Source organism: Loxodonta africana, chromosome 19 (genome assembly GCF_030014295.1).
Source record: "Loxodonta africana isolate mLoxAfr1 chromosome 19, mLoxAfr1.hap2, whole genome shotgun sequence".
Taxonomy (NCBI): Eukaryota; Metazoa; Chordata; class Mammalia; order Proboscidea; family Elephantidae; genus Loxodonta; species Loxodonta africana.
Genome location: NC_087360.1, coordinates 6049261 through 6062757, shown reverse-complemented (window position 1 = coordinate 6062757; position 13497 = coordinate 6049261). Strand labels below are relative to the sequence as shown.

The following is a 13497-nucleotide window of genomic DNA, read 5'->3' as shown; positions in this document are numbered from 1 at the left end:
AAAATGAGGCCATGTGCCCGTATTCCCTTAAGAGCACAAACTGGGACCTGAGACCTGGCTGCCCTTTAAAAAGGGCTACGAGCTCTCCAACTGCCACAGACCCCACCGCTCCCTAATGCCTTACCCCAGCCCTCCTCACTCATTTAGTGTACCTTCCCACCTGAGGTAGGCATCTGAGTCTGCAACCCCTAGATGCCTGTTTAGATGTCTACATGCTCTACGTTCTTCCAGTAAACCTTTTTTGACTGTTTGTTTTGTTCTAAGCAGTGTTTGGATTGGAGATGCAAATGGATTACCTCAGACCCATCTTCCTGCTGAGCTTTTGTCCAGCAGAAATGAGAAACATGGCCTCAAGGGCACTGGAGGGACGAACAACCAGCCAACACAATGAGTTTACTGCTTTTGTGGGGTGCTAAAGGCACTGACAGTCTACCAGAGGAGTCAGGGTTTAAATAAAAACACAACCTATAAAAGAAAACACAGGGCTCCTTGCCTGACCGAAGAGGGGAAGCAGAACCAGGAGGGAGCGCAAAGGAGACAGAAACTGTGGAAAGTTCCAGGGAGGGTCTGGCAGGCGCCTGAGCAGGGCTGGCCCTGGGATCTATGCGTTTCAAAAAAGGAAAGCTTGGGGCAGTCAGGGAAGGCTTCCTGGAGGAAAGGGGTTTGAACTGAGGCTTGTTTGGGAGGAGCAGAGGAGATGAGGTGATAAGAAAGGGTGCTCAGGGACAGCCAGACCCCCAACTGCAGGGAACAGGAAGAGGATGTCAGCCCATGCAAGACCCTGAATGCAGTGTCCCCCAATCCAGCCTGGGATGGGAGCCCAACTCATCCTGCTTCCTGGGATCCCAGCACCCTTCCTCCATTCTCTCTCTGGGGTCCTCTCACAGGCCTGGTAAAGGCAGTCTGAGGAGGCCACTATACTGAGCACCAACCCGAGACTTAATAGGTGATGGACTTGCCCAAGGTCACCCAGCTAGCCAGGGGGAAAGCCTGGGGAGGGGCAGGGAAGACATTAGGCTGTGTGACCTTGCAGGAGTCACCTGCCATCTCTGAGGCCCCAGAGTGAGTCCACAGAGACCTCTGAACAGGAAGCTGGGTTCCAGCTACCCTTTATATCTGCGCTGCCCCAAGACTAACAGTCCTGATGAGCAACCCCAAATGAGCAAAAAGAAATCAGACTGCAAGATGAGAAGAGACAGCCCCGAGAGGCATCCTCCGAGGACCCAGAGAACTAGCAGGCGTTCAGACCCTGGGGGGATGAGAGGACAAGGCCTGGGAGCCAAGGCACTGGTGGGCGTGGCCTTGGCAAGACCACCCACGTGGTGATGTCACCATGGGCCCTGATGCCTTTCTGCTTTTTTCCCCATGTCGTGCTAGGCTTGGTGAACATTCCCGGCAGGCCCTGTAGAGGCTGGGCTGTTCCTCGAGGGAGCATCCATGTCATCCCACTCAGGGGCACCCAAGCTGGGGAGGCCTGGCCCCTTCCCAAGAGCTCTGTGAGTCACTACCGAGGCCTGGAGCTAAGGCCCCACAGCCAGGGACCCCCTCGGAGCATGGGCAGTCATCCCCAACACCATCCCTGAGGCAGGTGGTGGAGAAAGGGCAGTCAAGGTGGGTACAGGTGACTTCAACGCATCCCAAATTGCCAGCACAGCATGAAGCCAAGCATGAAATTACCTGTAACTCCATAGCCCTGCATTCAGATGTGGAGAAATCAAAGTGACAGTGGCAAGGTCCTTGGGGCGGACAGGGGCTGACCTTGCACCTCGCCGCGATTGCAGCAGAGGAGGGAGGGAGGCAGGCAGGAGGAGCCCCTTGCCAGGCGGTCGGAGCAGCCAGGGTGACCCTGAGAGGCAGGGCCCTGCACCCGGCCCAGCTTCATTTATCTCATACGATTCTCATTGCTGCCAGGGTGTTTACTTGGGATCTTCTCCACTACTGGACGCTTCCCTGAGTGGTGCAAACAGTTAACAAGCTCACTGCTACCTGAAAGGGTGGAGGCTTGAGTCCCAGAGGCGCCTTGGAAGAAAGGCCTGGCAATCTACTTCCAAAAAACCAGCCATTGAGAACCCTACGGGACACAGTTCTACTCTGACGCACATGAAGTCGCCAAGAGTTGAGGTTGACTTGACGGTCACTGGTTTCCACATTAGAATGTCAGGTCTCATTCACTGCTGTCTCCCCAGGGCCCAGAACAGCGTGGCACATAGCAGGTGCTCGATAAACATATGTTGAATGAGTGAATGAATGAATACTAACACGATGTCCGTAGGCCAAGGAGGAAGAGGGGGAGGAGAAAGCAACAGAGAGCCTGTACTACAATCTAGCACTGAGCTCAGCAGCCTCTACTGGGTAGTAACACGCTGAAGCCTCAGCAACCCTGAGACCACTGCTATTATCATTCTCTCTCACAGATGGACGGAGCCCTGGGGGCACAGTGGTTAAACACTCAGCTGCTAACTGAAAGGTCGGTGGTTCGAACCCACCAGCTGCTCTGATACTCTATGGGGAAGTCCTGTAGGGTTGCTGTTAGTCAGGATTGACTTGACAGCAGTGGGTTTGGTTTGTTTTTTCTCATGGATAGGGAAACAGAGCCCTGAGAGTAAATGACTTGCCTGAGGGCCCACATCTGGTCAGCCGCTCAGGGGAGCAGTGGACAGGCCTGAGCCCAGATGTCTGGCCACGCGGGGGTGGGCTCACAAGGGGCCTCCTTCCCATGTGCTACCCTGTGTGGTCGGTCGGCAGTGCCTGACGCTGGTGGCGTCAGAGTCCCACAGGGTCCACCTACACCACTGCCACCTGGCCACAGTGGCCTCCCATCTCCCACCCCGTCCTCTCTCCCTGTGATCACCAGAATGAGCTTTGAAAACAAACATCTGATAACATCGCTTCTCAGATTGAGCCCATACCTGGCTGCCCTTCACACAGATGACAAACCCCGGTGCACCCCTCCAGGCCAGGTGACCAGGCATCCACCCTCCTCTTCCCCGCTCTCCCCTCCAGTCACACCGGCGTCTCTGTGATCCCTGTCCAGCTCAGGCAGCCTGAGGCCTCCGCACAAGCTGTTCCATCAGCCAGGACACTCCTGCCCAGGAGGCCCCATGGCTTGCTGCCTGCTGCTCAGCCTCTGAGCACCCCTTGACCTGCCAGGGCCTTCCCTGACCTCCCTGGTTTCTCTCATCCCGGTTTCGCTCCCATCACTCCGTTTGCTGTCTTCATAGCACTCTGCATTAGGTGATGTTTCCCTGTTAACTGAACTCACTTATTTTCTGTCTGTCGCGCTACATGAAACACTCCATTGGGGCAAGGGTCTTTGCTGGGTTCATGGCTGAATCCCCAGGGCACAGAACCGGCCTGGCACATAGTAGGTGCTCAACAGGTATGTGCAGAATGAATGAATGCCTGAATGAATGAAGGCTCCAGCAGCCCTGACTCAGACAGGAACACTCCACCCTGTCCCCTAAACCAGCTGTGATAAGGCCCTGAGCTGTGATAAGGTCCCCCACGCCTGTATACTGAACTGTGTCCTGCCTCGGACCCGGTCCTAGCCACCCTGCAGCCCCTGCCCCACCCCCGCACCTCCTGAGGGCCCTGATGAAACCAGAGGACAACGGCCCACCCAGGCCCCTGAGGCCGTGAGCTGTGGACCCCAGCTTGCCCACCCACCCCAGGTCTGCTCAGCGCCCATGAGTACTCACATTTTGATGTTCTCATGATATTGCCGGGTGTCGGAGGGCTGGTTGTACAACGGCTGCAAGGGAAGAAGACAGAGCAGGTCAGAGGCGCCTCCCCGGGGCCAAGCAGCCACCATCTGCTGCAGAGCCCAGCACCCAACTCCCTGCCTTCAAGGAGCCACACAACCAGTGTGAGTGACCCGTCTCTAGTGGGCGCGAATGGGACACAGGCACCCAGCACGTGTCCTGGCCAGGAACAGGCTGTCACCTTCCAGATGCTGTGATGGGGACATCACCCCTGCCAAGGACACTGCGGTAGCTCTGTGGGTACTGGGGAGGGCCAGCCTGGATGGGACCCCTGGGACATGCCACATAACCCTGGGAGCCAAGGTCAGCCATGGCCACTGATCATGGAAAGAACACCATGGAAACCTACATCCAAACCACTGCAGGGAGCCATTCCACACCCACCAACCAGCAAAGGATAAGGAAGTTGAATAATGCCAAGTGCTGGTGAGGGCGTGGGGCCGTGGGGAACCCGTACGCAGCTGATGGGGACGTCCAGCGTACGCCCAACTCTGGAGAACACTCAGGCAACCCGTGTTAGGGACTGAGGGTTTACATGCTCCGCAACCCCGCACAGCGCCCCTGAAGACACCTCAGAAATGCACAGACGTGCTCTCCCAGGGGGTGGATGCTGGGTAGCTGAAAAGCACTGTCCACACCAGCAAGAACCGGAAACTAGCTAAACACCACCAACAGAAGCCATGAGCCCAGAGGTCAGGACTCGTTCTACACCACAAATACCATATGGCGGTGGAAAACGAGTACACCGCACCCATGCGTGTCAGCAAGCACAAGGCTTCAAAGCGTGCACGGTTCGAAGAAGGGCGATGTGCTGTGGTCTCTTTCCTGATAGCTACGCCACGGTTTGGGACGAAGGGCATGGCCTTTCTGCTGCTTTCTAGCTGTGTGTCCCTGGGCACTGGTACCTCAGTTTGCTTATCTGTGAGATGGGGGTGGACTCAAGGGGTCATTGTGAGCATCCAATGAGGTCGTGCCTGTAACACCGTAGCCCAGCACCTGGCATACTGAAGCCACCGAGCTGTGTCAGCAGCGTTCTCTGGCTGTGTACGTGGCTCTCATTTTTCATGCCCCCCTGCACCCATGCTCTTGCGTTGGCCAAAAGAACAGCAACAAACCTGATGAAATCAGAGGCTTGGAAATGTGTGCCTGCGTCTCCGCGTCCGGAGAACCAGCCTAGGCTGGCCTGCTGGAGGAGGCAGAGCAGAGCGTACCGCCTTCAGGCCCAGCCAGAGCCGCCAGCCTACTCCCTGCCGACCAGAGACACCTCAGTGCATGTGCCCAGATCGCTCCTGGACATGAGAAACAGTCAACGGCTGCTGTTTCAGCCACTAATTGGAAGCTGGTTCATTAAGAAGTAGTAGCTGATACAATTATGACCCCCACTTTACAGATGGGGAGCTCCTCTCTGACCCCAGCTCTTCTCACACTTTCTCTCACCACCAAGCTCCAGCCACACTCATTGTCCTTTCTATTCCTTTAAGACACTAAGCTTGTTCCCCCTCTCAGAACTTTCAGACACACTGTAACCTCTGCCTCCCTGAGAGGTTAAAACATTTGCCCACACTGACAGAGACTGGAGGAGCCCCCGAGACTAGGGCCCTGGACACCTGCTAACTCAGAATTGAAGCCACTCCTGAAGTCCACCTTTCAGCCAAAGATCAGATAGGCCTGCCTATAAAACAAATAACACACATGAGGAACGTGCTTCTTAGTGCAATCAAGTACCAGACCAAATGGGCAACACCTGCCCAAAAGAAAAGACAAGAAAGCAGGAAGGGACAGGAAAACCGGATGAATGGACACGGGGAACCCAGAGTGGGACGAAAGGGAAACTGCTGACACATTGTGGGGTTTGCAGCCAATATCACAAAACAATTTGTGTATAAATTTTTGAATGAGAAACTAACTTGAGCTGTGAACTTTCACCTAAAGCACGATGAAAAAAAAAAAAGAAAAAATTTTGGACAACACAAACACACAGCTGGGAAGAGACGGACTTGAGCTAGAACCCCGTCTCTCAGCTCCAGCACTGAGAGGAGGGGTCTGCCCTCACTCCCCTTCTCTCTCTCCATGTATCTCCTATGTATGTAGGTCTCTCTCTCTCTCTCTCTCTCAAGCACACCCACACACACAGCAGGAGGCTCTGAGCACAGCCAGGTGTAAACCTGGTAGGAAAGCCAGGTACAGCGTGTGAGCTCTGATCAGGCAGGACAGACCAGGGAGACAAAGGAGCCTGGAGTGCTGGGCCTTGGGCAGGGCTGCGGGCAAGGAATGGCCACAGGGGGCTGGCCCAGAACTTCTCCCTGGGGATGGAGCTAAACACAACTCCTGCCACCCACCAACATCCTGATATTCCTTGCTGATGGGGACCCCCCAGTAGCCCCCTTTCCAGGGGCAGGCCACCTGCCCTCCATGGACAGGGCAAGGTTGAAGGCGGGGCAGTCACCTTCTCCAGATGCCCCCACACCCCGCTGTGGTAATTCACCATCGACTTCAGGGGATTCCAGCTCCAAGCTCAGCAACACTCCCTTGGACAGAGGTATCGCCCCTTGGCTGACACAGGCCGTTTCTCTCCACACGGGGTCAGGCTGCCTCCCAAGGTGCTCAAGCCAGAGATGGGGCATTTTCCCCACCCTCATCCTGGGGGCTTGAACAAGAGGGAAGAACAGGGCAGCTAGAGAACTAGCAGTCAGACTCACTGCAGAACTTCCTGGTAGAGGGAAGAGCTAAGATATTCCCCACAAAGGGCTGAGAATCCTCTTCTCAGGAATGGTGAGAGGCCCTGAAAAGATGCCTATGTGGTGTTAAAGGCGCTCACACTGTCCCTGTGTCTACTACTCTGGACTTAATCCCGTGGTAGGCCCTCTCCACGCCTCATGTGCCAACAAACTATAGGCCAAGCAGCAATGGGCATGGCTTGCAGGTTCAGGTTCCAGGAATTGACGGCCCTTGATTTAAATGCTGGCTCCTCCCTCACTGGCCCGTGTGACCTAAGACAAGTGACTGCAACACTCTGGGCCTCAGTTTTCTCATCTGTACAATGGGCATAGAGCAAACAGACCTAATCGGCCTCACAGGGCTATGGTGAATAGCCCAGAAAATGTCAAGATTCAGTGATTTATTTTCTTTCTTTTGTTTTAAAGATGCCATGTTTTCAGAGCCTCAGGGGCCAGGACCACAACACATGACCTTAGGGAGCAGTGGATAGGCAGAGGGGGTGGAATGGGCCAGGAAAGGTGAAACTGACTTTGGGAGGGCAGTGAGGGGCCCTGACTCCCTAAGCCCAGGGGGGAGGGCAGTCCCCATCAGTTCCTGGGCTCCTCACTAGGTTCATACAGCAGGTACCCCCTGGGAGTAGCCCTGAGGGATAGGTTCCCAAGAAAAGGCCCAGAAGGAACAAAGTAATGAACACACGGTTGGGAAGCCACCTCTAAATAGAAGAGCTGTGCCCCAGGAAGCACTCATGAAGTATTCCTTGAGGTAAACTGAGGCCTGGAGGAGAAGGGAAAACTCAGGGCCCAGAGAAACCTGGGGACACTCAACATTACCATGGCAACAAACCCCTTGGGCAGCCATCTGGAAGGCCTGTGCGTTGGACCCAGAGAAATGCATCTTGGGGTAGGGCCCTCCGAGGCGAGCATAGGGCCTGGGGGAATCTCTCCTAGCACCCCTCCCCCATGCCCACCGAGGGACTGCACAAAGGCCAGGCAGCTCCTTCCGCCCAGGCCTGCCTCTGCCCCAGGAAGTGAGCCCCAATATGGTGGCCATGAGGCAGGTTCCACACTTCACACCATGACGGGCCTGCAGGGCTCAGCCTACCTCTCGCTACCTCACAGGTTTCACCTCCCACCCGTGGAACCCAGCTCTTGAGAGGGAAAGTTCCCTCCCACAGAGCCCCAGAGAGCTGGGCTGGGAGGAGCTGGGGCGTGACACCAAAAAGGCCCCACCTGGCAGGGTCACCTCGGACAGCCTCCTGCCCCCTCTAGGCCTGTATTTCCTCCTCCAAACATGGAGACGCAGTAAATCCAGGGACTGACAGCGCACAACAGGGACAGGACATGCCAGACTGCCAAGCCCTGGGCAGAAACGAGATCTCAGTGTGACTAAGAGAGAAGAGGGGGGTCTCGGGGAGAAAGCAGAGGGGTCCCCTTGGGGCCTGACTTCAGGCCAGCCGGTCAGGTGACCAAGACCAGCCAGAATCCCAGGTGGACTGAGCTATCAGTAGATAACATGTCACCCAGCCCTCAACCCTCTGGTGACACCATGCTCTTAAAATAACCACTCTGCACAGGAAGGAAACTAAGTGACTCAAGGCGGCAGAAAGGCTGGAGCTGTGGCGCGCACACCCTCCCTCCTCCCAGCTCCTGCTCTGCCTGGCACCCCCAGGCAGCCTGGGATCCAGTGGGGGGTTGGGGGGGGTGCAGTCTCACAAGCCCAGGAGCCCCGGTTGGAAACTCCAGAGTCATTTCCTCCTTCCTCCCCAGGCCAGGCCTTTCTCCCGGTAAGGATAGGCAGCCACCAGCACGTCCTCAAGGCGGCCGCGTCCTGGTCCAGCGCCTGGTCATGCCCTAAAGCTGTGGCTGGGAGGTGCTGGGGAGTGGACTCCCAGTGGCTCAGCCTGGTGACCTGCAGCCCAGGGAGCTGGCAGCGTCCGGCACCTGGGGGTTCTCAGTAGGACCTGCAGAAGCTGACCTAAACAATGTTCTGGGCCACCCCCACCTGCAGGACACCTCTGGCCACTCGGGTCTTGGGGTGGCCATGACAGAGGGCTGGCCTGTGCGGAATGGTCAGCTGCCCGCCTGTGGGCTGAGCACCCCATCCCTCACTGTGTGGTTCTGGGCTCTGCCCTCTCTAAGCCTCATGCAGAAAACATGACGCAGATGGGCCCGTCCCCTCCCCATCCAAAACTACCAAGCAAATGGCCTACTAATTTCTCAACGATTCTGTGATAGGCAGCACACCCAACACTCCAGCCCTAGGCCCTGTGTCATTAGCTGTTATGGACTGAATTGTGTCCCTCAAAAATGTGTCAACTTGGTTAGGCCATGATTCCCAGTACTGTGTGGTTGTCCACCGTTCAGTGACCTGATGTGATTATCCTATATGTTGTAAACCCCAACCTCTATGACGTTAATGAGGCAGAATTAGAGGCAGTTATGAGGCAGGATTCAACGTACAGGATTAGGCTGTACCTTAAATCAATCTCTTTTGAGAGGTAAGGGAGAATCCAGCAGAAGAGAGGGACCTCATACCACCAAGAAAGAAGCTCCAGGAGCAGAACGCATCCTTTGGACCCAGGGTTTCTGTGCTGAGAAGCTCCCAGACCAGGACAAGAGTGATGACAAGGACCTTCCCCCAGAGCCGACAGAGAGAGAAAGGCTTCCATAGGAGCTGGTGACCTGAATTCAGACATCTAGCCTCCTAGACTGTAAGAGAATAAATTTCTGTTTGTTAAAGCCATCCACTTGTGTATTTCTATTACACCAGCACTAGATAACTGAGACACAGGCCTTGACGGAGGCTCTGCTCTGAGGCCCTGAACAGGGCGACCTCCTCGCCCCTAGAGACTAAAGAAGACACGCTCAGATACCCCAGCCCCAAGGCCTCAGGGACCCACAGTGTCCTGCCTGGCTCATGCTGGTCCCAGGCCCTGCTCTCCTACCTGTGCCCTCGGGGCCTCCACTCATTCACCTGGCAGAAATTCCAGCACTAACGAGGTGACTAGAGAGGGGAAGGGAATCTCGGGGTCCTGAAACAGTTGTATACCACATCTAATCCTGCCATCCCCGTTTGCAAAAAGGGGAAACGGAGGCAAGGAGCAGCTCGCTGGTGGGAATGTAAAACTGTGCAGCCACTTTGAAAATAATGGCAGTTCCTCAAAAGATGAAACACGGAGTTACCGTAAAACCAGTAATTTCCAAGTATATCTTCTAGGTATATACCCGAGACATGAAAACGTGTCTATACAGATATATATACGCGAATACTCACAGCAGCCCTATTCCCAACAACCCAAAAGTGGAAAGAACCCAAGTGTCCATCAATGGATGAACGGTCTATCCATACTGTGGAACACCATTTGGCTGTAAAAAGGAGCAAAGTTCTGACACATGCCACAACATGGATGAACCCTGAAATCATTATGCTGAGTCAAAGAAGCCAGTCACAAAAGACCACTTAAGGACTGATTTCTGTTATGTGAAATGTCCAGAACAGGCCAATCTACAGAGACAAAGAATGTATCGGGTTGCCAGGGGCTGGGGGGAGGAGGAGAGAAATGGGAAGTGATAGCTAAAGGGTACGGACGAGGTTTCCTTTTCAGGGTGATGAAAATGTTCTAAAATTGGCTGTGGTGATGGTTACACAGATCTGTGAATAGACTCAAACCACTGAATTGTACACTTTAAATGTATCATCTGGATGATACATGAATGAAATCGCAATAAAACTTTTTTTTTTTTTTTTAATGAAGACGCTTGTCAGAGACTTCTCAAAAGGGGGAAGTGAGACCCCAGGCTGGGACCCTGTGCTCCATGCCCAGGCCCTGAGGCAGCACCTCAAGGAAGGATGAGAGCCTGCCAGGGCAGAGAGCCTGCCAGGGCAGAGAGGACCCAGGCAGGGTTACGGAGCCCACCCTGGGGGTCACTGGGCCCTGCCCAAGAGCTGCAGGAGCCAGGCCACTGTCTGTCTGTCCCTGGGAGGCAGTGATGAGCCAGCTACCCACTGTTCCCAAAGAGCCTGAGCAGAGGGACCCTAGGCTGGGAAGCACTACCCGCTACAGAAAACCAAGCATCTGCAGAAAGCCCCAGAGTACGGTTACTGCCCTCACTCAGGAAGGAGTCACAAGGCCAGCTGCTCCCAATCCCGAGTTCTGTCTCGGGGACCAGGGTTGGCCCCAGGGAACTTTCAAATGTGTAATGTCTTGGAGCTCTCACAAAGGTCCTAGCCATCCTCCCATTTCACAGATGAGAAAACTGAGGCTTCCAAGGCCACTCAGCAAACACGTGGTGCAGCTGGGTTTAATGTTAGGCTCCGGATATGACCCTTCTATTTCCACCCCATGTGCCCCCAAATTCCACCCCCCACAAAGGCATGTTCAGCCCTCCTGTGTGCATACGTGTCAGCAACATCCCTGCACGCTACAGCTCAGGTAAGTCACTGCCTGGTCCTGGGCAGCTGGGGCACTCTCTGGTTCTCTTGAGGGTGTCACTTTTTTTTATGTTTACAGTCAACTTAAAATTGTATTTAAAGTTATTATTAAATATTATTAATTGATAACATTCAATTAAACGAATCATCTAAATGAAAATAATTTAGTATTTAACGTTGAAAACAGTAAAAGCAAACGTGAGGCAAGACAGAAAACAAATACGGCGCAGTCTATCTTTCGATACGTTCCATCAGTTGCACTGAGCTTAATGTTGTACAGAATTTACAAAAGTCCGACAATACAGAACCGTTCCTCTGCCACTTTTTGATTTGCCACGGTGTATCACAGCATCCGGCGTGAGAATGACATGCTAACAAGCACTGAGCCCAATTTTAAACAACCTATTTAGAAGTCCAGCTACCACTCTGACCAAAGGTTGTACCAAATCCTAATTTAAGCTGGCTCTAAATACGTTTTCCTTATATATTCTGCTTTCGCCCACCCCCGACCGGGGACTCCAAAGCCACCAGCTAGGAGTGCCCATGCTCCCTGAGAGAGAGAGAGAGGCCGGGGTCTGCTCCCCAGCTCCGCCACTACCATGGTGTCTCCTTGTCGGTGAAATGACAACGGTAACAGTGACAATAACAGCTGCTGGCACGCGGCACTTACTGTGGACCGGGCACTGCTCTTAGTGCGTGACAAAGATTAACACAGTTAATCCTCACTACAACCCAATGGGATAGGTGTTACTATCATCCCCATTTCACAGATGAGCAAACCGAGGCACAGGGAGGTTAAGACACCCTCTTGGGGTCCATAGCAATCAAGGGGCAGATCTGGGAGTTGAGCTGGAACAAAACGGTGGACTGCACTTAGTGAGTCTTTTCATAGCCTCGCTGGCAGGATTTGTTGGGTGCAGCCAGGACTGCTCAGGCTACCAGCTCTCCCTACCACCCACCCCTGCTATCTGTCCACCCCTCTTATCAGAGTGCGTTTCCTGTCTCCGTAGACACAAGCTACCCCGGGCAGCTCTTGGCAATAGGCGACTTCCTTCTTCCTCTCCACACCCACCTGCCACCCTGCCCGCATCCCCAGCACTATCCCACCCCAGAGATCCCCACCCTGCACCCCAGCTCACCAGCTCCACCTGGGGCCCCAGGCCTTCCAGGATCCGATGTGCAGCTTCTGCCTTCTTCTGCAGGGCGACGGAGAGAGGAGGAGAAAAAAAACAGAACAGAACACAGAATGGATTATAAATAGAGGCCTCCCAGAATGGCAGGCAGCTGCCCAGCCCTGGCTCCCAGAGCCACAGCCTGGGGGACCGGGAGGCCTGGGCCACTCCGAGCCCTCCCCCCAGGCTGAGGAGAGCACGGAGGGGCCTCGGACCCCTGCAGGGCTGCCGGATCTTGGTTTAACAAACGCACCGCGTGCTCTGGGCGGCCCCCTCCCCGCTCCCTGGGCCAGCTCCTCAGGCGTGATGATTTGGGCAGAGCTCCCGCCAGCCCGTGGCCGGGATTGCCAGGCCCTCGATATCCGCCTGCGCCTGGGAAGCTGGTTGGGTCGTCTGTGATTACCTCAGAGCTGGTGCAGCCAGCGAGGGCGTGCAGAGGAGGAGGGAGGGTGTGAGGGAGACACTCAGAGATACCTTTCTAGGATTCGGGGCTGCCTGGCCTCCGCCTCCCGCCCCAGGAACAACAGGACTTATCAGAAAAGCAGGGCCATGTGGCAGGGGCTCGCTGGCCGCCAGCCCATCCGCTGGACCTCAGGGACCCACCCGGCACCACCGTGAAGGAGGCATTGTGCCATGCAGGCTCCAGCCTGGGACCACCAGGGTCTGTCAGAGCTGTGGGGGGTTGGGGCGGGCAGACAGAAAGGCTGTGAAGGGGTATCACTGGAGGCTTTGTAGGGCAGGTTCAGGCACTGATGGCCGAGTGGTCCAGAGAGGCTCCGGCTGCATGCGCTACAAATGGAAATCTGACGCTACGGCGCAAGCAGAGAGAGTGAAGTCCCCCTGTGACCCTGGAATGACTGGACACCCCCTGACTCAGGGGACTTGAGGAGACCTTTCGGTATGTGGTGGGGGGCTTGTAGGACAGACCAAGCAAGTCAAATTGAAACCATCCCTCAATGGCCCCCAAACTCAGACCTTCCCAGGGTGCCTCATGGGATACAGGGGCTAACCTCACTCCCTTCCCCCCCCTGCCCTTGTGACAGAGGGTATGTAGGTGGGCTCAAGCTGGCACCCAGAACATGCTCTGCCTAGAGCCCAGGGCCCAGCCCACCCGAGGCCAGAAGCCATGCTCTCGGCCCCTGTGAAGAGCCGAAACCCCGAGACCAGCAGCCTCAGAGTGTGGCTGGGGCCGGACCATCAGGGGAATTATCAACATAACGGCTGCCGTCTGACTGAGCACTTAACTGTGGGCCAGGCACTGGGCACACAGCTTATCTTATCAAAATGTAAAGCTCACATAAACACCATGTGAGGCAGATATCCCCATTTTACAGATGAGGAACTGAGGCGCAGAAAGGTGATGGGAGGAAGAAGCCCTTCTGATATCCAGGTTTCAAGAAGGGAGAAAGTCAAGG

At 55.1% G+C, this 13497-nt stretch overlaps 1 protein-coding gene across 34 annotated transcripts in view; it reads right to left on the bottom strand.

Moving 5' to 3' along the window:
* Nucleotides 1-13497, bottom strand: part of NCOR2 (nuclear receptor corepressor 2) — a 205291-nt gene that overhangs the window by 94704 nt on the left and 97090 nt on the right. For all 34 annotated transcript variants that reach the window (XM_064272061.1, XM_064272057.1, XM_064272063.1 and 31 more), the window contains 2 exons: nucleotides 12050-12106; nucleotides 3699-3751 (listed from right to left, as the gene is read on the bottom strand). In XM_064272061.1, the coding sequence (XP_064128131.1) occupies nucleotides 3699-3751; nucleotides 12050-12106 (110 nt within the window). The remainder of the gene's footprint in view (nucleotides 1-3698; nucleotides 3752-12049; nucleotides 12107-13497) is intronic.